Here is a 24,719-nt window from a genome sequence, read left to right as displayed (position 1 = left end):
ACGTAGTGTTACCTGGTAGGCACTAACATCTTTAGGGCTGAACACATAAGTACAGGGGTAGGTTTTTACCCCTACCAAGCATTGGCTTGGCACTCATTTATCAATTGCAAATGACATTGAATAAGTAGCTGATAGTGAAGGTTAATTCGTTTTGTAATAAACAGAGTAGGTAATAGTATTTAACAACTGTTATATAATCTTAGGTTCAATGGTATTAAGTGGCTGGGCTTCGCATTCGCGCCCTAAGCAAAATCGTTTAGAAGGGGTCTTGTGTATACATAAGGCGATCTTACATAGAATATACAGATACATTCCATTTATAAACACAGGACGGTATCAACACCCATTCTATCTTCCGTACAGTCGTACCAGTCCATTCTCGCCTGTATGCCTGTGTAGATGATTATTTACATCATTTCGACTCCAGTTTCCTTCTCCCTCTCGGCGAATTGGTTAAACCTCTGCCTTAGTCGGGCTAGTGCCCTTATCCGCTCTTCTGCCATGGCCGGAGTGCTTGCAACGCCCCTGGGCCCAAGTCTGGCTAACTCTATCACGGATGACACGATCTCGGTAACGTTGTGATACTCCTTGCGTATGATACGGGATTGCCATCCCCTCTGCTCGTCCGCCGTGAGGGAGAAGGCGCTAAAGCCAAGATTCGACTGCATGCTAGATAGAAAACCGCCGTTCGGAATGCCGGCCTCACTGTCTGGAGGCGTCCTTATCCCGGCTTCCAGGAGTTCGATCATCTGTGATAAGATGACGGTGAAGAGGGAGATGCACCTTTCGCATCGTGACTGTTGCTGCAGATGGACCAGGTTCTTGAGCTCGGTAGCGGCTTTTCGAGTGGGCTCAAGTATGAGATAGAATGTTTTTGGCTCGCATAGAAGATAGTTCTCCAGGACGGCGATTATGTGAGTGCAGACCATCACGCACTCGCTATCCACTTTGGCAAAGTTCCTTCCCCGCTCCGCTAGTACCGGTTCAAATTCTGTCTTACGCCCTGTATCGGATCCCGCTTGGGGTGTTCGCGTAGGGCGCGACGACGGCCGGGGAGTTGGGTAGCCCCTTGCAATGTCTGTCGCAATATTAGTCGGCTTAGGAGGTAATGCACCAACACCAGGGCTTGTTCTGGAGTGACTCGAGTGGGGCCATCCGGAGGAACTAGTACTAGGGGTGGGCATTCTCTGTGGTGAATTGCCAATGGATGCCTGATCATATTCAGCAGGATCGACATCGACATCAACATCGAAATCTTGATTATCCCCCGCGCCTCTTGGTTGGAGGCCTGTCTCCCCTATGGTGTTGTCAAAGTTTAGAAGAACATTGTCAAGCATTGGCACATCTAGCCACGCTGTAGAAGACGGCCAATTTTCAGACCACGTGCCCATTGGCTGTTGAGAAGATTCAGTCGCACGCCTCTTCGACGGGTGTGCTAAAGGGTTTTGGCTTGCAACGATCACATCTGCGGTATCACCGTCAACATACTGCTCACTAGCTGCTCCCCTTTCCCCTCCTCTCCCATCATCTTCATCTTCCTCTTCCTCTTCTCGTTGCTGCCGTCGCCGTTGCTGCTCTATCTTCTTATTTTTTGCCCTTATACCGGGTACCTTTCCTACTCGCGATTCGGCATAAATGCATTCAGCCCGGAGTGTTTTGCAGCGTGTGCATCCTTCTCGCTCGCCAGTACATTTCACTGTATCAAGCTAGCTTGTTAGCAATCTGGTAGTAAAATATAATGATTATAAACTACCTAGTAGATATTCAGGTAGTTGGCAGAATGGCACTTATTTTATCTTGGTTGTAGTTTTCTGGTATGAAAGAAAAAGGATAATTAAAAAAGGTAGGACAACCTTTTGCCACATAACACTGATTGCAAGCGGCGCGTAGCCTGGGCGCTTTCTGTGGGCTGCAACTGCCGTTAGCGCCCGTAGTGGATCAAATGCACGGTACTTAGGTACAGGGGGGTCGGGCAGCTTACTGTCCCGATGGCGCTTGGCCCGTAGCCGTCGATTGCTTTTGTGACATTATTGATGCCTCACCACCAAAGTACTTTTCAACGTTTCAGTAGAAGTCTTGGAATGGTCAATGGTCGGCGGTAAATAATTTATGAGGGTTGGAATGAAGGCTGGAAATTCCCGTGGAGTAGATGGGGTACCTGCTTAAGGCTGTAGAGGTAGGCAACCAGCAAGTATTTATGTCTCACAAACACCGCCAAAGCCTCGTCGTTTTGGACCCCATTTCCCGTTGAATCCTTCAACGGTTCTTGTGACACAAACATGCAAGCCTCGCCAGCTCTAATCCATTCGGGGTACTTCACTAATATGCTGTGTACCTACCTGGTGGATTCATGTCAATGTGTTTCTCATTGTTGTTGTATTTTTATGTTCTAAATACTAAATACTATGTGCGCAATAGGAGTGTTCAGCTATGTATGATGAAAGGGGTGGAAGGGGTGAAATGGGTGAAAAGGCGGGAAGGCGGGTGGGCCAAAGCCCGATACGATGGATGCGATGGGTGTTAGATGTCACCCTAAAATGCTTAACGTAAAAAAAGGCGACGCTGCATGTATCTTTTTATCAACAGCTGCACCGAAACCAGGTTTATATAGTAGCAGTGGGCATATCTGCAGTATCAGCCACTTTACGGCGCGGACGTCCACTGGAAGTACCTACCTACTGTTCTCCTCATGCAAATTTCCACATAAATGAATGTACTTATCGCCCGGTGGGTACATTTGCTTGATTATACCAACACATAACCCGAAATCCAGACTATTAAAAATCGTAACACAGGTTATTGAGGTATGTATTCAATCAGTCAGCCTAACGTATTTTTTCGGGGTGTATCCGAAGGAGCGCCGTCAGGACTTGGCGATCGCTAGAATGCGCCCTCATCTAATCTTATCACGTTGTACAATATGTAAATCACAAACCTTATCCGCGCGCAATCTGTTGTTAAAGGGGTTGGATTACGTACCTACCCATGTACGACGGATATATGAGGAAAGAGTGTTGTATTAGTAAGGATTTACTATGATTAGAACAGTTGGAAGGTTTCAATCAAGCCATATGATGCAGGATATAGTTACGTAATCGAAGAATTTAAATGAAAAATTACTCGTTTCGGATTAAACTTAGAAACTTAAAAAATACAATATCTTTTACTCCCTTTCCCTTAACTCCCTCAGCCTGCCTGCTATCACATGATAACCCTCCTCCGCCACCAATCCTCTTAGAGCCCCCAATACAAGCCCTTTCAACGCATCCATATCTTTTCCCGTGAAACACTCTGCACTGTACTCTAGCCGGAGCATGAGCTTTGTATCGCTCCGCGCCGTGAACTCAGCCATGAGCTTAAACTTAGCTCCTTCCGCATAAGTAGGCACAAAATTTGTTCCGGGGAGGGGAAAGCGCAATTCCTGATCAGCCTCGTGGAAGCTAACCATGGCATCAAAGAATGGATTATCCAAGACGTTCTCCCCGATATAGCCGGCCTGTGCAAGCAGCTGATGCCACGGTATAGCATGTGATAGCGCTGCCGTGCTAGATCTCTTCACGGCGTCTAGGAACGAATCATGGCCTGGTAAAGTCGACCGTAGCAATGCCAGCGACTCCGGGACATCGAGTAGTGGGTATCGGATCCTGATTGGCAGGGGTTCTACGAAGAGACCTACTACGTCCAGGTCATCTCCCGAATTGCGATTCATGTAAGGCACGCCGAGGGTAATGTCGCATTTTATATCACTATCTTGTAGCGCCAACGCCACCGCAGCGAGAGCAAGCTGATGCATAGTCATCTTTTTTTGTGCGGTGAAATTTAGCATCACCTCATACATCTCTTCTGGGAGTTGATAGACCTGCGATGTTCCCGCCCATGTTTTTAGTGGTGTTCTACTACTCCCTAGTGAAAAGGGGCAGCGCGCGGCCTTGGCGAGGTAGTCTGTCCAAAATGAAAGATAGCGCGGCGGCGCTGATTGAGACCATATTGTTTGGGCGTACGTTTTATCGATGGGCGGTAATTCTTTATCCTGATAGGTTTGCGCTACTTCATTCAACAACATTTGCAGAGTTGTTAGGTCGCAGACTATGTGGCTGATAACGACCAGCATGTGAGTCGGGGAAACAAGAACACGGACGATGTCGTCATCGCTGTCAAGGTCGAATGGAATACTCGTATCGTGAGGTATGTCTATATCATTGACTACGGCCACAGTTGGCGGGTGTTTGGCGTACTCCCTAACTAAGCCGTTGGCGTCAGAGGATCGATACCTAGAACGGAAGATGTAGTGTCTCTCCAGCGTCCTATTCCAGGCTGCGACTAGTTTTGCCGTATCTAGAGACACGTGAAGCCTACAAGCATAGGTAACATTTAAGGAGGAATTTTCGCCCCCTCGTTGGTACCTGTGCCACCATTCTTTCTCAATCGGCGAAACACCGTACTTTCCCAATGTTTTACCGTTGGGAGGTTCATCTGACACTGACCATTTTCCCAATACGCACGATAAGTCCCGTATAGTTTTCGAGTTCAGAATCACTCCAACCGGGATCCGCTGCCGAAACGATTCAGAAAGCCGATGGGCTAGAGAAAGCGCCGTAATGGAGTTTACGCCCAGATTACTTAAGATGGCATCACCATCGATGTTATGATCGGTGGACAATTTGAGGATTTTCCGCACAGTTTCTCCGACTATTCGTTCAGAGGTGGTGCGCAACGGATTCTTGGCTGTGATCTTTGATCCCGTGAAGCTAATCGCCGAGATAGCATTATAGTCCAGCTTTCCGATCTTATTCGTGGGAAAACTTTCCACGGCTAAAATATGTCTAGGGTGTGCGTGGATGGCTATATGTGCACGCACCTGCGTCGTGAACTTCTCTAAGTCCAGATCACCCGGTTGAACTAGGGCAACGAGATGGTCTTTCTGACGAGCTACCGCTACCTCAGTACACCGTTCGTCGGCTAGCTTGAGCTGTGTTTCCAAGTCGTCTAAGTTGACACGGAATCCTCGCAGCTTGATTTCCCTATCTCGCCGACCAAGGAAAACAAGTTCCCCACTGTCGTCCCAGTGAGCTCGATCTCCAGTCCTATACATAAAGTCGCCGCTAAACTGAGGGTTAATTATGTCGGGCAGGAAACGTTTTGCTGTCTCATCTGGCAGCCCGGCATATCCCGCAGAAACTTGAACCCCGGCAAGATAAATTTCACCCACGACACCCCAAGGAACGAGGTGTTGTCGGCTGTCCAGTATATACAGCCGCGTTGATGGGTTAGGTCGCCCGAGTGTCACCGGTTCCCGCGCCGTTAACCGCTTTATTGTGGCGCCACATGTAGCCTCAGTCGGCCCGTACATATTAAAGAGACGAACTTCGTTAGCCCAGGTATCACAGACAACCCGAGGTACTACTTCCCCAACAAGGTATACGGCTTTTAAACCAGGGAAGTCTTTAGGACGGAGTACCTTGGCCACAGAAGGTGTGAGGATGGCTGCGTCACTTGTCTTTAAATTCTCGAACGGTTGTGTGCTATTTTTGAGCACTAGAGTCGCGCCATAACTAAGAGCGGAGAAGATCTCGTGTATACTTCCATCGAAAGCCGGCGACATGAATTGTGCAATGCGCCAGCCGGGACGTGCACAGAGACGCACCTCCAAAGGCGTTTGAAATGCCACTAAACTCCTATGGCGACACTGGACTGCCTTAGGCATGCCTGTTGATCCTGATGTGAGACATATATAAGCAATGGAATCTGACTGCGGTGTTCGAAATGCCTTGAGTTTCTCGGAGTTACTTTTCTTCAGTAACAACTCTTCCACCGAGAGGCACAACTCGCATGAAGCCGGCGCGGTTGCCTTGGCTGCGATAGTTCCAGTTAAAAACATCTTTGCACCAGCCGACGCTAAGTTTCGGGCCCGGACTGCGCTTGGTTGGGTCGGGTCGAGAGGGCAGTATGTCGCGCCAGCCTTCAGGACAGCATAAATGGCAATTATCCAATCCGGTGTCCCATCAGCATGTACGCAGATCACGTCCCCAGGATCGACATATATTGCTAGTTGTTGCGCTACGCAAGTCGACTGCTCATGCAACTTACCATACGTTAGAACGCGAGAGCAGTGTTCCACCGCGATAGTTTCAGATCCTGTTGTGGCAACACGGTCAAATAGAGAGACGAGACTATCCTCGTAAAATGTGTGCCTGGTAGATTCAGCCGTCCAATTTCCCATATCTGCTAGGACTTTCAGCTGCGACACACTGACAATAGAGGCGAGGCATGACATGACCGTAGCACCCGGCTCCTGGATCGCGTTTAGGGTGTCGCCCAAGGCTTCACTTAAACGATGCATATTTGCTTCCGAATAGGCTTGAGTATCGTAGCTAATGCCGATGCGACCGTGGCCCTGAATATCGATCTGAATGGGGAAGTCGGAGACGACGCAGCTGGGAGCTGGCATTTCCGATATCACGTTAACGGCCGAGGAGAATTTGCGACAGAACCCATGATCCGGTGTGCTCCACTGGAATGAGGTCAAGTCTAGCAGCGAGCTACAAACTCTACGGGCGAGAGTGCCGACCGATTCGTGAAGTTCGAGAGAAACAGAGAGCGGAAGTGTGTTTATTATCGGCCCCACGACTGATTGGACCCCTTTGATTGGAAGACTTCGACCAGAAATAACGGTTCCTAGACATACATGGTCGGAATTGGTGTATTTCGCCATCACTAATACCCAAGCAGTATGGTATAGAGAAGCAGTAGTGACCCCCATCTGCTTGGCCACCTCCATAAGCCTATCAGGAGAAAAGTCCGACCAAATTCGGCCAGAACCCGGCGCGTGAGCCTCATGAGTTCTGTGAGCCTCGTGAGCATTGATGGGAGGTGGAATAAGTAGTTCTGTAGCTGGAGACGGATGTTCCTTGGCCTGGCGAGCCCAAAAGGCGCTAGCTGATTTGGAGTCCCGTTCCTGCAGCGCTTGGAGTTGTAAGGAAAACTTGGGGAACGAATAACCTGCCTCGACCCTCTCGCCAGCAAGCACTTTTTGAACTTTCGACAGTATCAATCCAGCTGATATATTATCTACCAAAGCGTGGTGGAGTCGCCATACTACAGTGGTTTCATCTTCAGCCTCGCACCCGGCCTGGATTGCATGTCGGCGGATCAAGACTTTGAAACTTGTGCTAAAAGCGACTTCTCTAAGCGGGGGACGGGAAAGCTCTTTGCGATATGAGATCTCGTCCGTAACGTCTATCTCTTCCCAGATAAACGGAATCTCCCCTTCCTTCTCATACATCCAACCTTCAAGGTCGCCCACGTCGAAAGAGACATTAAAGATAGGTTCCAATTTCAAAACGTGTTTCCACGCTTCTTTTAACGCAGGTATTTGCCCCAACGGACATTTTTTGAGACATGATATAATATTGCGACCTGGGTTCTCTTGACTAGAGCGGATTAAACACAGCTGCATCTCGGTCATGGGATACCTCTCATGCATGAGATGCTTCCCCGCGCTCAATGTACGGTGGCGTTTGGGGTAATGATCGCGCACATCGGGACCCGGACTTGCAGCAGCCCGCTTGCTCCCAGGCAATATCTGATCGTGAAATGACGAGTCATTATTCCTTGTGGAGAGTAAAGTTTCGGATCCGGGACACTCTATGACTCGGGGACATTCGGCAAGAAGAAGCAAGCTGCTAGCTGAAAAGATTGCATATATCGAGAGCTGTATGTTATGGTCAAGAAGGCTAGCCTGTAATCGAATCGATGACATAGAATCGCCGCCATTACTGATGAAACTAGTCTCTAGAACTAATGCCGACTGAGGCTTGTCAAGAGCCGTCGAAATAGCAGAAAGAACGAAGTCCCTTGGGACGCAAAGGCTGTTGTTACCAACAGCAGACATTGCGATACACTAGGAAATCTGTAATAAACGTGCCAGTAATAATTGCAGATTCACATCGAATCTAGGTACAGACTGACGCAATTCATCTTATCTAAAGCGCGATGGTTTTACAATATTCCATCTACGTTGCACTACACACATTCTAATTTCGCTAGCGATCTGGACGTCCTTAGGATGCCTAGGTACCCAGTAGGTAAATGGAAAACGGACCGGCGGGCGGACGCCGGAGTTCGGAAGGATCTATCAGCTCGATGCCTACGGGATATAAATAAAGGGGCTCATCTGGAACTCTTAGATTTGACCCGTAATTTTATCATAACAGTCAGTTCCGGTGCTATTGCACAGCCGGTATCGCCGGTGTTTGAGTTATCGAAATCGCCACGTTTTCCGGTCGCAGCTCCGGACTGCAGCGATGACGGACACGCATTCGAGGCAACCCGAGCTGGTGTGGTATTTAGCGTATGGATCTAACATGAGCTCCGCGAAATTTACCGGTGGCCGAGGCATCGTACCACTTGATACCGTTCGAGTTCGGATACCGGGATGGATCCTGGCCATGGAGATCCCTGGTCTGCCGTACTCCGAACCGTCCTTTAGTTCTATTGTGCCGCGCACCTGCATCGAAGCCGTAGTCGAAAAATGCGCTACGCCCGATCTTGTCGGACTCGCGTACTTAATCACCCAGGATCAGTACCGCCATGTTCTGGCTTCCGAGGGTGGCGGTACTGCTTATCGGGACATATCCGTTCGTGGTGAAGCTTTGGAGGCCGAGGATAGCCAAAGGATTGGCCATCCAATCTTACTCCGGACTTTAGCGACCGCCATGAGAAGACAACCTTGGCCCGCACCGAGCAGACGGTACAAGGTAAGACGGGAATGAGGGTACTATCTCTAAAACAATACCTGCCTAGTAAGCTAATTATTTCCTCGCATTAGGATCTCCTTGTCCAAGGTGGGGAGGAAGCCCGTCTTCCACCAAAATATCAACAGTACCTATCGGAGATGGCGTGTTATAATCCCCCTGATGCACAATGGACTAAGATCGGGGCCTTCATCTTTACTACGATGTGGGGGCCGGTAATGGCTTTTTTAGAATGGATAACAGGAATAAGCATCCAGGAAGATGGGAATGCTCTCCCATGCGTGATATTACTTGTTAGATGGACCATGTTTATCATCTGGGCTAGCCACGATTACCTATTTGCCCCCGTATTTGGCCGAGGAGACGGGTTATAGATTAAATCTGAGCTTCCTCACTGTCGATATTGGTTCGACCTTGTATAATTCGCATTGCAAATTCCTTGCCACAAATTACTACCGTATCAACCTGGAAATCAAATCAACAGCTAAGAACTAGAAAGGATCGGGGTCCGGGGGGATTGGAATATCTCAAATATATACTGTAGACACATATTGAGGCATACACTAGTCGAATCTTTCTAAAACGGGACCACTTCAGGACTACAACAGACCTAAACTGAGACGGTACTAGGTACAGTTTCTCTCTAGACATGTTAGCACCTTCGCATTATGGCCTTTCTAAGCGAGGATGGGATAATGTCGAGGCTGTCATGCCTAAGATCAAGGCAGCAGTAGCACAGAGGAAGATCCAAAACAATACCAACATCGATCTTTCTACGGCCGAGAACTGGCTTATGAGACCAGAATTAATCGAGATTTGCAAGACGGCTATTCTAGAACAACTAGATGCTCGAGTATGTTGGGTAACCCTAGATCATAGATAGGATTTCTAAAAGACATGGCTAAAATACATTTCCAGCATTTTTCCTACCCGCGAGGGTTCGCAGGCGATCCCGATCTATTAGACGCGTTCGCGGGATTCTTCAACACCTACTTTTCTCCAGCCGTCCCCGTCCTTCCCTCCCACCTAGCAACCGCGCCTGGCGCCGCATCATGCATCGACGCACTCCTCTACAACATCTGCGAGCCCGGAGACGGCATCCTGATGCCGGGGATGTACTGGAACGGGTTCGACTTCACCATGCGCGTGCGCCCGCAAGTAACTCCAATATCCGTCGTCCTCCCATCCCTCACCTCGACCTTCTCCTCCACCGAACTCATCCCCGCCCTAGAAACCGCCTACCGCTCATCCCAACACCCCATCCGCGCCCTCATGATCACAAACCCACACAACCCCCTCGCAATCTGCTACCCCAAGGACGTGCTAGCAGACTGTCTCCGCTTCTGCGCAAAGCACAACCTGCACTTCATCTCCGACGAAGTGTACGCACTCACCACATTCCACACCCCCGACCTCCCCTCCCCAACCCCTTTCACTTCCGTCCTGTCCCTCGACCTCGACGCCATCGGCGCAGCGAAAAACCGCGTCCATGTCGTCTGGAGCACGAGCAAGGACTTCGGGCAAAGCGGCCTGCGTCTCGGGTGCACGATCTCCCAGGCTAATGAGGAGATGGTCGTCGCGCTGGCGCTGGCTGCTAATACCATGGTTTCGGCGCTCAGCGCTGTTTTCGTTACGAGGTTGCTTACCGCGCCTGAGTTACCTTCTCTTATCAAAATGAATTCGAATAGGTTGGGTCGCGCGTATGGGGTCCTGACGGGGTTCTTTAGGGAGTTTGGGGTGGCTTATGTGCCGTGTAATGCGGGCCTATACCTGTTCGCTCGTCTGGCGGGGGAGGTAAAGACGTGGGAGGAGGAGGAAAGTGTGGTGGAGAGGTTGAAGGGCGCGGGGGTGTTGGTGAGTGCTGGGAAGGCGTATCATGGACCGGAAGGTGAGAAGGGGTGGATGAGGGTCGGGTTTGCGGTGCCGGAGGAGGAGTTGAGGGAGGCGATGCGGAGGATGGCGGGGGTGCTTGGGGATGGGAGGGGGGTTAGGGGGGATGGTGGTTGTGTTGGGGTGGAGGAGGTGCGTTCGTATTTGCCGCCGAAGGTGAGGGCGGGTGGTGAGGTTCGTGCTTTCAGACGTACGGCTCTGAGGAATTGATTGGGGGTCGTTTGAGGGTTCTTGGATCGTGTATACTATTGAAGATACGAATCGACTCGTTTTGGGCTACATTCGATGGCGGGCTCTTTGACTACAAACTGTAATTAGTGCTGCACACGCACTATATATTACCACTAAACTCACTGTAATTTCGTACAGTTAGGGGCTTCTAAGTTAACAACCGCTTAGTGATAGCTAGGTGGGTACCTACCTAGGTACCTAGTTCGATATTAACATGGTTTCTTTTATTCAATTTTTCGTTCAAAGAGTCTTAGATCCATATACTTCGTACCATATACTCTACATTATAGATATAATTAAAAAGCTTCATTTTAAGGAGCCGTTGAATTATTGTTGAATTGTTGCTGAACCAAGAGGGCGCTAGTTAGGCAAAATAACCCACTATAATTGCTCACTACAACCGCCTACAGTTCTAGCGCTAAACAGCCCTCGAGCACTGAGTTGCTAATTTTTACAGGGCATTTAGCGATTGGATTTGTAAAATTAGTTTTTTTAGCGGTCGTATTCCATTATTCACTCTCAAGATCTACATATAATAGAACGGCTATAAATAGTTATATCTGGTTCCGACGCTATTGACCCGTCCAATATCATATAATAACATTTCTCGATTTTACAAGTACACATCCATTATTCCCAATCTTATTATTGTTTGTCGTCATTATCCGTCTCGCCGAAAGGGATTGCCCGAAGAAAACTTATGAGCGTTTCCACTCCTCTAGACGATACCTAGTTTAAGCAATCTTTCCGTATTCAAACTGGCGATTCGGATCGAGTGTCTGCCCATGACCGCACTGCATATGTCTTTCTTTCGTCTGTATGCACTTGCTCAAGCGGAATTGGGACAGCAGATTTGGACGAGCTTGGATGATGATGACCAGACAGGTTGTAGTAGCTCTCCGAGTGGCTGGTCACGGAGCCTCGACTCTTGACGAGTCGAGTCATAGAACCGAAAGTTCTGCTAATCCAGGTGGTGACAATAGTTTCTCGGAGGAGACCCGGGAAGATGGGTACACATCCGATGATGATAGCTATGTCGAGCTCGACCACCTGAACAGTAATCCGCTTCGTGAAGGTGTAGGTGTCGTCCGTGGTGTTGTTGGTTTCAGATGGGGATATGCGATAGTAAGCAGAAAGTGCAGCCATGGCAATACCCCTTTTTTGCAGATCGGTTAGTTTAGGACGAATTGGAAAAGACAAGAGACAGGACTTACAGAAATCCAGCACCAAATATAGCAGCAACACCAATCTTCCTCCTTCGGGGCAGATTTAGAGACATAATAGCTGCGATAGGCAAAACTGCGAGATAGACATCTGTAACCAAGCCCACGGCACCGATAGTCTCGCTCACCCTGAAAAGAACCGTTGGCCCATCTTCGAGAGGAACGCAGAGCGACGCAATGGCCAATGTTGCGTAACCGACGAAGACAATTATACCGCAGACAATGATTGCCCATTTGTAGAAAGTTTTCGGGGAGAAGATACGGTAAAAGAGAAAAACGATAGACAACTTCGCAACCATGAACGCGAATGCTTGAATCGCCCCGTTAACGTCCTGGAACCTGAGGACTTTGAGAAACTTGGTCCATGACATATCCCACATGTGTCTAACGGCGCCGTGCTTCATTTCGTCTATAACCCAGCCGACCTGCACGCATTGCAACGCCAGGGCGATGAGAGTAAGCCCATCATCGATACCGAATTTCTTGTGCACAAAGGCGCGGATATAGATCTTGAGAAATGAAGCAACGACGGCCAGCACCAGGCTAATTGGGCCGACTATATAGAACAGTTTTGCGCTATTAACGGGACTGTTGAAATCTCCTGGAGTCCCGTCCGGGTTGTGCGAAGCCGGATAGGTGTCGGGGTCGGTGCCGGGAGGGAGATCGAATAGACCCATCGTGGCTGGCGTGTCCTATACAGGATGAAAATTGAGATCGTCGTTTGATACAAACAACGAAATCTGACGGTAAAAAGAAGAGAAAGCTAACTATAGTCTAGGGCGGGATACTGGCCTTATGTCATCCATCTCACACGCATCAACACCACTAGAACGATGTCTAGGATCTCACCGTAGCTGAGGTTCGTTGGCGTTGGCTAGCGTGATGAGATGTGGGATTGCAGAATATTACTAAACAAATCATTATACTTTTTGGGAGAGGATAGGGTCTAGAAGTACTCGGTTGCCGACCAGCCACCCCGGAGGCCGAAGTGATACCCGCGTCTATTGGCTGTAATCATGCGGGTTATTAGCCCTATCCAGCAGTGTGGCAGCAAAAACGGTGTGGAAGCAGATACCTCCCAAAAATCCCTTCTGTGTTACCGACCAACAGGTTATCATGAGATTTGCTCCAGAACAAGTAAGGGAATCCTCCTTCCAGCTCCTTGCTCCAACGTGATTACCCACCTACCTACTGAAATTAAGGGATACGCAGATACCTAGAAAGAAGCATCTACTAGGTACCTATACTCATCGAATCATCAATCTATTCTAGACCGACGTCCATACGTTCCCCATAGATAGATATCATGCAAGTCGTGCAGAAGCTTCATTTCCCTGACCACGCAGGGAAGAATCTCATAGTCCAGTCAGAGGTAGGGGAATTCCAAAATAAACTACCATGTAAGCCGCTCGCATTTACGCCACCCACCTAGGTTATCGTTCTATACTAGGTAGTAGTCCTCTTCCTCAGGAATATCTTCTGCGACTGATTCGGCGCGAACTGCCCATTCACCGACAAACTCGGCGGCCTCGTCTTCACACCCTCCCATTTCAAATCGTACTCCAAAATGAGCTTGCTGAAAATAAGCTTCGCTTTCCGCACGGCGTAAAAACGACCCGGACACGCGTGTTTGCCGTATCCGAAACTATTTCATCGTTAGCCGGGGGCAAATAGTGGACCAACTAGGTAGGTACTTACGCTAGATTCGTCTCCGAGGCCGTCGCCGCGCCCCAATTATGTTCACCCTCGTCTCCGACATTATCACTAGCGGCCTCGCGGAGACGCGCAAACCGGAACGCATCGACAGTAAGTGGATCATCGAAGTTTTCTGGATCCGTCTGAATAGCAAGCGCCGGCACCGCGATCTTAGTGCCTTGTCGCAGATGGAGTCCGTCATGGAACCGGAAACCACCGGGATTCATGACGGTACGTGCACATGTAACCGCTCCCGTAGGATAGACCCTGTTGAGTTCCCGTATGAACGAGTCCATTAACGGCATGTTATCCAAAGCCTTGTCGGTGTAGCCGTGAGGCCTGAGAGCTGCCTCTGCCTCTGCGCGCAGGGGCTCGAGATATTGTGGCTCCGTCAGGACTTGGAAGACCATTTGTGTTACGAGTCCTCCGGGCGCTGAGCTGCCGGCCCAGATGTTGTGGAGGAGTGAAAGCGCGATCCAGCGCGGGTTGTGCTCTCTTGCGTTCCCCTTTGAGAACTCGAGACTCCATTCTATGGCGTCCAGAGGCTTAGTGTGGTCTTTTTCGCTCGATGATTCCCGTGCCTGGAATTCGTCAAAGCGTGCTTGCACTACGGGGAGTATGACTTCCATCGCTTTCCGAAGGTTTCTGAGGTGGAAGCGAGTGAAGAGGAAGTCGTATGAGCTGCGGAAAATAGACCTAAATGGTAGCATGGACATAACGAGGCCGTGGATAAAGATTGAATCCGCAAGTTTCTGCGAAGTCTTCAGGTAAGACTCGTTACGGCAAAGTTCCGTTCCAATGAGTATCCTACTTGTACTGCGATGCATGATCCTGCCGGAGAGGTCGGCCGCTATGAAGGGTTTCCAGTCTGTTGCGGTACCGACTTCCATGGAAAATGCATGATTGCTTTCTTCATCCAAAAGAGGTATAATTTGGCCTAATATGCCAGGTTAACCTCAGTTGATCGCACAAGTTATCTGAAATGGAAACATGGGGACTAACGAAGGTTTGTGTTGATACCCCTTTTCACGATATCGATCATCAGTTCGGATGAGTAGAGGTCATCAACAGATGCATACAAACTAAAAGCCTGATACCCTCAGAGATTCTAGCTGTTATGTGATGATATAGCTCATAGAATAGTTCTACTTACCTTACTAATGTTTTCGAAAAAGCTTAGTTCGTGCGTATCCGCTCTTTTCAAGTCATGAAGGTATTTCGGTGGTAGGAAAACGTAATCCATTGCCCACCATTTCATCACAAACGGCTTGCCAGACCTCTTTATGACCTAGGGGGTCTTGTGAGCCTCACAGTAGATATGAGCTTTACTTGTCTTATTCACTAACCTTCGTGTACCCTTCCGCAATGTGTTTCTCCATTGTAAATGTCATGGCGTTCCAGCCGGAGAGGAATGAAAGTAGCCATATCTTTCCTACACGTTCAAATGGCGACGGTGGCCAATTGACGAGAAAGAAGATACCGAAGAGAGCAGTAACGAGACCGGCAGCGGTCGGAGTTGGCGTGAGACCGTTCAATTCAGATGATATCACGAGCTTGTCCACATATTGTGGAGGGATAAATGGAACGGAGAGGAACATTGCTTTTAGCTGGAAGGAACCTTGGAAACCAATGGCTTCAGACCTCAAAGTTGATTAGAACGACGAAATAATAGAAAGAGGCCTGACTCCAATATAGAGGGGTTATATAAGAACTTAGATGTTGGTGTTGTAGAAAAACTGACGTAATCTATCGAAGCTCTTCCTATGAAGGCTGTGTCAAACCCATGCTAGCGATATCGTAGGCTATGGGTTTTCATTTTAGGCGATTTTCGTACATTTTCGGTGGCCGAATATAAAACAGCTAGGTACCATCAGTGCGCCCCCCATACCAGAAAGTCCCTACTAATCCACCGCAGCCAGTTTGTTAGTTAGGTAGTATTTAAATTCCAAGTTGCCCCCTTAAGATGTAATTCCTAGTTCAGATTCCCGTCCTCTTAAGACGGTCAAGGCATCGGCCCCCAGAGTTATTGCCGATGATCGTACAAGAATGATATCAACGTATTAAATAGATCTAAAAACAAAGATTGTCTCCTTTTTCCATCCTGCTCAGGTTGCATGCAATACTTATACTTGAAGTATCACATAGCCAAGGATAGTAATTAAATACAGTGCGAGATCTGTTGAAGAATTACTGTGTATAAGACAAGCTCCCCCCCTTTTACAAGTTCAGTTGGCATACCTTCATAATCAATCGGGTCATCATCCGGGCTCAATTATCACATACCTGGAATTAACGAAGATGAGTGGCGTTTCTGAATCTCGGCTCATAACTCTGGTCTTTGTGGCAGCCACAGAGAGGCCATGGGTGGTCCTAAACTCAATCATTCTAGCCACGCTTCTTGCAGTCTATCTCGTCCATAGATCAGAGAACGCCCGCAGGCTGAATGCTCCTGGAATTCCACTTGTGAGGGGTCCACGATTCGGGGATTTTCGTCAGGTTATGAAGGAAGCCAACTTAAAGGCACGTACTGCCATATATGCCCCTTTTTCATAAACACATGCTCAATTGGTGTAACTCTAGTATTCTGGACAGCCATATATGACGGCATTCTTCGACCCCACCGTTGTTATTCCCTTTCATTGCGTGGAGGAGCTCAAAAACAGCCCGGACGCGCAGATTTCCGCTACTGGTAATATGGAAACTCGGTTTTCCACCAAACTCGTCGGTAGTGGAGACTTGAGTAAAGAATTAGCTGCCAGTGTGAAGTACGATCTTCCCAGAGGGGTTGGTGACTTCTTCTCGGCCCTCCAGGAAGAAACCAAACTTTCTGGAGATCAAGTACTTCCCCATTCGGATACGTGGACACGCATCGAAGTGCAACAGGATCTCGTACAGATTGTAGGCCGGGTGATTGGGAGGTTCATTGTCGGTGCACCCCTGAATCGCGACAAGACTTGGCTCAAGGCCTCTATCGATCACGCTATCGCTGTCATCATGTTTTCATTTTGGCTTCGGCAGTTTCCGAAATTCCTTCGCCCCTATATCGCACCCTTCATGCCTTATAAAAGGATGTTGGACGACTCGAAAAGGGTCATCGAAGCTTCTGTCCGACCTCTAATCCAACAAAAACTAACAGGGAGCGCTGAGACATCAGAACCGCTAGAGTCGGGCAGACTTGTCCAGTGGCTACTCCAAAGACACAACTATGCCGAGAACCCCGAATATGTAACATCACAAATCGTCAAAGACCACAACACATTGTGCTTCGCAGCTATACACGGACCAAACGTGCTCCTCGTACACGCGCTTATCGACCTCGCATCATACCCACAATATGTAATCCCGTTACGAGAAGAAATCGACCGGGAGCTCGCGCAGGCTCCGTTCGAAGAGTGGACGCAGGAGACAGTTGAGCGGCTAGAATTTATGGACGCCTTCTGCAAGGAAAGCTCGCGCATGAACCCCCAAAGTGTCAGTAAGTAAACCAATACTTCCCAAGCTACCTACCTTCACATCCACCTATAATACTCCAGGAACTAATACGTAACAAGTCGCCTGGTTCCGCAAAACGCACCAACCAATCACGCTCTCAACAGGCCACATAATCCCCGCGGAAACACTAGTCGCATCGATGAACCCGCTCTTCACGCCCTCCGCATTCCCTGAGATCGAAGACGCGGGGAAGTTCTACCCGGAGCGGTGGATGAAGGACCGCAGCAACCCGCACCCGGACGCGAGTTTCCGGTTCGGGTCAGCGACGCTGGATTCCATGACTTTCGGGTTCGGGAAGCATTCGTGTCCCGGACGCGCTCTAGGGACTACGATGGTGAAGGATGTGTTGGCGTATATTGTGAGTAAGTGGGATGTTAGGCTGGGAGGGGGACGCGTGGGCCGTCCGGAGAATGTTTATATGGATTTTCAGACTATGCCGCCGGTTTTGCCGCTTGGGGATGTTTATTTGGAGGTTAAGGCGAGGGGTTCGTAGATAGAAGTGTTGAATGCTCAAGAATGCAGGGCTAATGTCAAGTACCTACTACAAGGTAGGTACATCATATGCAGTCCGTAGGCTTGGATGTGTATCTACTACTTGCTTTTGTACTGTAGCTAGTGTATGTACATCTCGTCGGTATGCTGCAAGTAAGCAGCCACTATCTCGTCGGTGGGAGCATGCATAAGCTGGTGGATTTCCCATCATAATATTTCACAATTCCTTGACATAACCATCGTGTCTATTTTCCAGTTCCTCGGAAGCACGTACCCGTCCTGCTTCTTCACCAATTACGCGCATCAACCTCGCGGCATTTCTTCCCATGCGACATCCCATCTCCAGCGAACTGTGCAGCTTCTCCCCACCCCCAAGGTATAACAAGCCAGGCGCCAGCTCGATGTTTTTCCAGGACTCATCGCCATGGTTTTCGTAGATCGGGAAAGCATGTGGCCACGCAGCGCGTCGCACATCTGTGATGTCCTTTTCCTCGAGCGTCTCCCCCGCTTCGAGCGACAAGCCCGCAAGTCGCGCAATATTGGTGTCGCTTAACGCGCTTCGGGAAACGATGCGGTGGACGCGGCGATAGACGAACTCATCACATTCGAATTCGATTTCGCAATCCTCATCGTTCCCTGCTGCATAAATGGAGTAGGCATGGAGGAGTTCTGGCATGTTTGAGTTGAAGTTGTTGGTGAAGTATATTGCACTGATACCTTGGGGTACCGCGACGTCTTGTTCTGGAGACTCGGATCGTGGTAAATGGAGAGGTTGTTCGGTGGTGAAAAGGGTGACGTGTGTTTCCGTGTAGTGCGATGGAGCCGGGATCTGGTGCGGTGGAAGAACATCGGATAAGATGGAGGAGAGATCTTGGTTCGGACCGCCAGCTAGGAGGACTATGTCAAACTCGCCGTTATTATCGTTACCATCTGTCTTGATGGAGTAGCGACGGTCCGCCGCAGTCTTAATTCGTGTAACTCTAGAATCTGTCTTGAGGATAGCACCCGATCGCTTGATCATGTCTTCGATCAGTCTTACATTGCCATACCAAAGTGATATGACACGCCCCGGATCATCTGAGATAACCGCTGAGAGTGCGCGTACATGATCCAGGTTTTGTGAGACGAGGGCGCGGGTGCAGGGTTCAACTGCCTCCCGGCTGAATCTTGAGCCCGCAAGACCTGCGTACTCCTCCGTGGATCCGAGTACATCGCCAGACAGCCCTGCGCTGTCTAACCCGGATTGAAAATTGTTGAAAGGCTCATTGTTTTCACTACCAAATTGCTTCCATCTCTCTAAGTCCGAGGCAGAAGCATGATGAAATTTCCAAGGAGCCAAGACTCCGTGTTTCCTAACTCTTGTGGCCCATAATACAAGATCCTCTTTGGCCTTATTGATGATGCCACGCACCTGAGGCGGAGGGAAATAGACACGACTTGCCCAGGTGATGAGATCTCGCAGCGTTCCAGATCCCGCTTCAACACCGACAGCACATCCCAAGCCCTGACTTCCATGGAGTAGCTCAGTGCCATTCCACAATCCTACTGGACGACTTGCTGGCTTTTTATTCAGGCCGAAAGAGTCGACTGCGCTCATGAGGCATTGATCTGATTCAGAGAAATGTAAGGCTCCAAGTTCGGCCACCAGGTTACCATAGTACTGGTTAGACTGAACACGTCCACCAAGCTGAGCATCCTTTTCGAATACTGTTATGGCGATTGATGTGTCTGCCCCGACCGAATTGAGATGGTATGCGACGGATGCACCTGTGATGCCAGCACCGACGATGGCAATGTGCAATTTGGTCTCATTCCTATGCGCTCTTGTCGCATTTATGATTGTTGAGAAAAGAAAAAGAAGTCTACAAATTAGTCTGTGGCTGAATATTAAAGCCATCTTAGATTAGGTTAAATGATTCCCGATGGAATAATAAGAAATAGGAAAGTGCAGCCGGAAGCCGCCCGGTATTTTTGTGGATTCTTTAACTCCGGAACTCCGGTGCACTTGTGACGACGTGGCGCCTGTTTTCAGCTCCGCCCATATCAACTTGACACGGTAACTCGTCCAAGATACGAATTTCTCTGTTGCCTGTTACCTGCTGCCTAGTAGTGATGACTAAGTTATAGTAACAGGCAACATGATTGTCAAAAATAAAACTATGAATACTTTCTAACACCATCAATACGAAATAGGGGCTGGGCTAAGTTCGGATATACAGAGGTAAGATTCTAAGCAATCCTTCAACGCGAGTTTCGCATTCGTAGCGCTACTTCTTGTGTCTACAGCGCTTTTCTTGTGCCGCATATGCCATAAGGATGAGATCATCTCGAAGGGCATTACACAACATAATCGTACCAAATATCCAATGATTGCGCCGATCAAGACTAACGCATGACATAGATAATAACCATATTATCAACGAAAGAATAATCGCCAAATCCTCTGTGAGGCGCGACACGATGTATCGTGCTTCTGCGGGCAGCATTGATACCCAGGGCAATATGCCTCTGGATATAAATCTTTGAGGGTTCGACCGGCTTGTCGCGTTGACTCTTTGATTAAAGCCCGATGTCTTATACCTAGTATCATTCTCAGATTAGTTTCCTCTTCAGTCAGTATCTTCCTCTCACACACTCGGTACGACAGCAATATGGTTCGAACAGATGCGTTATCAGCGTCAATTATCCTGTCTACTCTGTGGGGATTGACCATAGCATCACCATCTCCACATGAGTTCACCTTAACGTGGAAGAGAGAAAATGGAAAAGAAACTTTCAACGCCACGACAACTTTCTATATATACTACTGTGATGCCCAAAGGCAGATACCGGCTATTGAACAAGCACATAAAGATGCCCTGAAGCTCGCCAATGCGGCCTTCTACGATGATAGAGAGTTATCAGTAGGCGACCCGCATCAACTCATCGATTTCACCTCGCAAGCTGCTATTGATTACTTCGGCCCCGCCGACTTCAAGCCCAGCCAACACCAGCGGATCTATGATACCCTATATCGTGCTACAGAAACATATCCTGGATGGGGCCTCTCCGACTGGTGGAATAGCCGGTACATCGACGTCTTCTGCGACGACTTCGCCAACGATTGCGTCAATAAGGAGACCGGTACCAAGAGCGCGGCGTATCTTAGCCAGTGGGACCCTGCCACGAAGCGTCCGAGACAGTGGCCTTGGATAAACTACTGTCCGCCCTTTTTCGACATTCTGAAGTCTCACGAAGACAAGGTGAAGGAGATTGACAACGACAAGACCGGGAGGAAAAAGCTCAATACTAAGAATCTGCGGACTCGAGGTATGTCGACTGAGGACTCATATTCGCGTTATCGGTGTATACCTATAGATCAAACCTACTAACACGTGCGTGATATTTTGTATAGCAACAACCGCACTCCATGAGTGGATGCACATCAATAATGACCATAGCTCGATGATTTGTGAAGGAGGCTGTAAGTACCTACACCTATACAAGATACTACCAAGTACTCCCTACTAGATTAGTATTAACAGTTCATCTAGGCGAGGATACGAAACAAATAATCGGCGGCGAATGGACATCTACATATAAGTCCGGCGCAGCCAAGCTACTCGCACGGAAAAGCCCCGAGCTAGCCGCCAAAACCAACGATAACCTTGTATACTTCGCCACCGCGCGCTTCATGGAGAAAAGGTGGGGAGTGTATCCGGAATTTCCACTAGCCTGGGACAACAGAAAGACGCCGAAGCAGAACAAGGAAGCCGAGAAACTGCAGCCGGGTGAACCAGAAGCGACATCTACTTCCGACTTGGATGCGCTAGGAGACGGCGACCCGAACGTCGATGGCACTCCGGTGCCCTCGGTACCCGCTGATGCCCCGCTGTTAGATGCGAAGAATTATCCCCAGTGGTACCAGCCCGTCCTCTCCGCGACTGGGAGCAGCACGCTCCCACCAATATCGCAGCCGACACGCAAGCCGATCCCGCCCGCAGCACTACCGAAGTTCGACGCCGTGAGATGCAATTACATGGTCAACCGCAACATCCAAGACCCAACCTACGACGACTGCGTGCAGGCATTCGCGCCGACGTTCGATTACACGAACCGGACGCAGTGGATGGCGCATCCGCCGAAGCCGGGGAAGGGGACTACGGCGTATAGTGGCTGGACGAGCGGGACGTGTGCGCTGACGGTTCAGTATGGTGGGGATTGGTCGGGGTGCGAGGCTACGAATGGGGATATTTGGACGCATGCAAGGGTTGTGTTTGAGGGGTGTGTGGATTATAGCACGAGGACTGTGGGAGGGTCAGTGCCGTTAAATGTAAAGGGGTGTCCGGGGAATGTGTCGATTACGCATACGGTTGAGGCTATTGAGGCTATTGGGTGAGGGAGGGGGTGAGTTTGTGTGGGTGGTGTGTGATGTAGGTTTGTATATATGGTGGTTTGGGGGATGGGTTGTATATATTTGGTATGTTCCTTTTATTAAATCTCTGTAGAAAAATAGAAAGAAATATTCTGATACTATCAATCTAATCTAGAATCTCAGTCAGCCTCTACATAATAAAAATGCATCATAGGAGCCATACATATGCCTAAAATACATCGCATCAACTCCAACCCCTAATACTCAGACCTGTCTACTACCAAGTCTATCCGGCATAAAACCTCACAAACGACTCTTCTCCGGCTGCCACATCTCATTAATCAAACGACTCGCATTAACCAACTCCGGGCCCGCCTCGTCTAGAGACTTAATCCCCAAAAGCTGCATCCCATTAACCAGCTCCTCCGCCAAAATATCAAAACACCTCTCAACACCCCTCTCCCCATACGCCCCCAGCGCATAAAAAAACGGCCTCCCAACCCCCACCGCCGTCGCCCCCAAACAAATCGCCTTCAACACATCCGCGCCATCCCTCAACCCCCCATCCACAAAAACCTGAATCTTATCCAACACTTCCGGCGCATACCTCCTAATCTCCAAAAGCGTAGCCAACGCCTCCGGCGCCGAATGAGCCTGTCTCCCCCCATGATTACTCAACACCACGCCCTGGACCCCAACCTCAACCGCCATCCTCGCGTCCTCAAACGTCTGCACCCCCTTCAACACCACCGGCCCGCCGAACTCCGCCTTCACCCACGCGACATCGTCCCAGCTCAGCCCCGGCTCGAACATAGACTGATTAACATGACTCCGCTGCCCCAACGCCGCGCGCTCCGCCGCATCAGGAAGACCCGCCTCCAGTGCTTCGAGAGCCTGTGTCCTTCGGTCTAGCGTCCGTTTTCCGAGGACCGCCGTGTCGACCGTAAGCCACAGCGTCTTCGCGCCCGCGGCTTTCGCGCGCCGGATGTGGGACCGGGTTACGGCGCGGTCGGGGCGGACGTACAGCTGGAAATGCAGACACGACGGGGAAACCGCGTCCGCCGAGTTAGTCTGTGCGAGTTTCTTCTGCTCGTCAGCGAGAGCCGCGGCGATTTCCTCGATCGGTTGGGTTGTGACGGTGCTCAGGAGCACGTGTGCGCCGCGTCTGGCGGCGGCGCGGACGAGCGCGACTTCCCCGCCTGGATGCCCGCGGCCGAGATGCCCCATTGCGGAGATGTAGATGGGGAGGGGGGTGCGGTGGGTGAGGATTGAGGAGTGTGGGGTGGCGGATTGCACGGGCCGGAGGATGCGTGGGCGGAAGGTTATCCGGGACCAGGAGGCGAGGTTGTTGGCGAGTGAGAAGCCGGTGTTGGCGGAGCTGGAGATGTAGGAGTACGTGTTCCGCGAGAAGACGGATTTAGCCGCGGTTTCGAAGTCCGGGAGTGTGACTACGTGCGCTATGTGAAGTGGTTCCTTGGTGCGCGGTTCTTCGGGTGGGATTAGTAGGGGTACGGAGTCTGGCGGAGTTGCCGGTTCCGGTGCCGGTGCCGGTGTCGGCTTTTTTGTGGATGCCATGGTGAGGGTTGCTAGAGCTTTGGCGTCTGTTTCGCCGAGGAAGCTACCTTTCGGGAGATATTCTACTACCTCTGGCGGATGAACGGTGCGGAACTCGGATGTGGCGTCCTATTTATGACTAGTAAGTTACCCCTATAATTCCCCACGTTTTCTTATGATTCAAGATCGTCGTTTTAGTATGAATGTTAGTTAAGCCGAGCTGTACGTACTCGTCCGCCTTGTCTTGCTAGGATCGCTGCTCCGCCGGGGTGGTGTTCGAGATACGGTGTTACGTCGTACACCTTGCCACTTATCACGATCCAACACGAGGAGAGTGTATTGTGCTTTGCGACTTCGGCGGCGTCCAGCGGCATCGCTTAGATAAAGGTTTATGTAAATCTCAGTTCTCAACAATACCCTCAAGGTTCATGAAGTCTCCACATCTGATGCGCTTCTCCCGGGTCTATTACTAGGCCATAGAGATGAAGAAGGTAAGTTGTGGTAGGAACCGAGTCGTTCATTATCGTGGGCAGATACCTATTTATAAGGTACGAACTAGATAGGTAGGTGTTATGAGCTCGGTCTCGCTCGGATGGTCTCCCGAGGCAGGTCTACGGTAAAGGGGCGCCTATCAATGCCGTCGTATTTCTCAACCCCGCAGTATAATCCTCGCCTTATGTCGTCCTATGTCGCCATTTCGCTTACAATTGGCCTATCGACTAACATATCATTAGTTCGACCAAAACCTGATTGGCCGACTGATAATTAACTAGGGTCAAGTTGGAGACCTACCTAGGTATGGATGCAGTTATTATACTAAGTCCGACTTTACGGACCTTGCAAAGATCCGTCGTCTTCCAAGGTTAATGTTGTTGGTGATTAACAGCTTCGGCTAACATGGGTCCGTTGTTTCCAATTAGGTCACTAATCTTGGCAGACAAATAGGAAGGCTATCGATTTTGTTGCATGAGACCTTCAGTCTATTCCGAAACTCTTTCAGTATAGTTGCGAGGTTGAGAATATCCTCATGTGGAC

The 24,719-nt window shown here is 49.6% G+C and overlaps 10 protein-coding genes across 10 annotated transcripts; 4 read left to right on the top strand and 6 right to left on the bottom strand.

Moving 5' to 3' along the window:
* Positions 1-203: 203 nt before the first annotated feature.
* On the bottom strand, positions 204-2,152 carry GGS22DRAFT_114006 (uncharacterized protein). Its single transcript, XM_047958035.1, has 3 exons — positions 1,982-2,152; positions 1,854-1,909; positions 204-1,696 (listed from the first exon to the last, which is right to left on the bottom strand). The coding sequence occupies exons 1-3, from the start codon at positions 2,026-2,028 to the stop codon at positions 408-410; spliced, it is 1,392 nt and encodes a 463-aa protein (XP_047820306.1). The 5' UTR covers positions 2,029-2,152; the 3' UTR covers positions 204-407.
* A 940-nt stretch (positions 2,153-3,092) lies between these two features.
* On the bottom strand, positions 3,093-8,097 carry GGS22DRAFT_113993 (acetyl-CoA synthetase-like protein). Its single transcript, XM_047958032.1, has one exon. It carries the CDS (start codon positions 7,889-7,891, stop codon positions 3,164-3,166), a length of 4,728 nt encoding a protein of 1,575 aa, XP_047820305.1. The 5' UTR covers positions 7,892-8,097; the 3' UTR covers positions 3,093-3,163.
* On the top strand, positions 8,098-9,179 carry GGS22DRAFT_113994 (uncharacterized protein). The gene is made up of 2 exons (XM_047958033.1): positions 8,098-8,756; positions 8,828-9,179. Exons 1-2 carry the CDS (start codon positions 8,304-8,306, stop codon positions 9,125-9,127), a joined length of 753 nt encoding a protein of 250 aa, XP_047820304.1. The 5' UTR covers positions 8,098-8,303; the 3' UTR covers positions 9,128-9,179.
* A 223-nt stretch (positions 9,180-9,402) lies between these two features.
* Positions 9,403-11,042, top strand: GGS22DRAFT_178675 (1-aminocyclopropane-1-carboxylate synthase; the record flags this gene model as incomplete). Its single annotated transcript, XM_047963592.1, has 3 exons — positions 9,403-9,606; positions 9,672-10,718; positions 11,013-11,042. 3 exons carry the CDS (start codon positions 9,403-9,405, stop codon positions 11,040-11,042), a joined length of 1,281 nt encoding a protein of 426 aa, XP_047820303.1.
* Positions 11,043-11,330: 288 nt separating this feature from the next.
* On the bottom strand, positions 11,331-13,005 carry GGS22DRAFT_113976 (uncharacterized protein). The gene is made up of 2 exons (XM_047958031.1): positions 12,089-13,005; positions 11,331-12,030 (listed from the first exon to the last, which is right to left on the bottom strand). The coding sequence occupies exons 1-2, from the start codon at positions 12,772-12,774 to the stop codon at positions 11,628-11,630; spliced, it is 1,089 nt and encodes a 362-aa protein (XP_047820302.1). The 5' UTR covers positions 12,775-13,005; the 3' UTR covers positions 11,331-11,627.
* Positions 13,006-13,041: 36 nt separating this feature from the next.
* On the bottom strand, positions 13,042-15,630 carry GGS22DRAFT_157918 (putative cytochrome P450). Its single transcript, XM_047960558.1, has 5 exons — positions 15,139-15,630; positions 14,946-15,080; positions 14,795-14,882; positions 13,796-14,729; positions 13,042-13,742 (listed from the first exon to the last, which is right to left on the bottom strand). The coding sequence occupies exons 1-5, from the start codon at positions 15,388-15,390 to the stop codon at positions 13,544-13,546; spliced, it is 1,608 nt and encodes a 535-aa protein (XP_047820301.1). The 5' UTR covers positions 15,391-15,630; the 3' UTR covers positions 13,042-13,543.
* A 460-nt stretch (positions 15,631-16,090) lies between these two features.
* GGS22DRAFT_198896 (cytochrome P450) lies at positions 16,091-18,023 on the top strand (the record flags this gene model as incomplete). Its single annotated transcript, XM_047966202.1, has 3 exons — positions 16,091-16,312; positions 16,373-17,267; positions 17,344-18,023. The coding sequence occupies 3 exons, from the start codon at positions 16,091-16,093 to the stop codon at positions 17,775-17,777; spliced, it is 1,551 nt and encodes a 516-aa protein (XP_047820300.1). The 3' UTR covers positions 17,778-18,023.
* GGS22DRAFT_113887 (uncharacterized protein) lies at positions 17,635-19,960 on the bottom strand. Its single transcript, XM_047958029.1, has one exon. The coding sequence runs from the start codon at positions 19,671-19,673 to the stop codon at positions 17,994-17,996; it is 1,680 nt and encodes a 559-aa protein (XP_047820299.1). The 5' UTR covers positions 19,674-19,960; the 3' UTR covers positions 17,635-17,993.
* Positions 19,692-22,630, top strand: GGS22DRAFT_157909 (uncharacterized protein). Its single transcript, XM_047960557.1, has 4 exons — positions 19,692-19,997; positions 20,178-21,085; positions 21,171-21,239; positions 21,310-22,630. The coding sequence occupies exons 2-4, from the start codon at positions 20,428-20,430 to the stop codon at positions 22,152-22,154; spliced, it is 1,572 nt and encodes a 523-aa protein (XP_047820298.1). The 5' UTR covers positions 19,692-19,997; positions 20,178-20,427; the 3' UTR covers positions 22,155-22,630.
* Positions 22,223-24,167, bottom strand: GGS22DRAFT_113938 (FMN-dependent dehydrogenase-domain-containing protein). The gene is made up of 2 exons (XM_047958030.1): positions 23,915-24,167; positions 22,223-23,813 (listed from the first exon to the last, which is right to left on the bottom strand). Exons 1-2 carry the CDS (start codon positions 24,056-24,058, stop codon positions 22,434-22,436), a joined length of 1,524 nt encoding a protein of 507 aa, XP_047820297.1. The 5' UTR covers positions 24,059-24,167; the 3' UTR covers positions 22,223-22,433.
* Between the last annotated feature and the right edge of the window lie 552 nt (positions 24,168-24,719).

This window comes from Annulohypoxylon maeteangense, assembly GCF_022496945.1.
Source record: "Annulohypoxylon maeteangense strain CBS 123835 unplaced genomic scaffold GGS22scaffold_5, whole genome shotgun sequence".
Classification (NCBI taxonomy): domain Eukaryota; kingdom Fungi; phylum Ascomycota; class Sordariomycetes; order Xylariales; family Hypoxylaceae; genus Annulohypoxylon; species Annulohypoxylon maeteangense.
The sequence above is the reverse complement of the archived record's forward strand: the minus strand, read 5'-3'. Positions and strand labels throughout refer to the sequence as shown.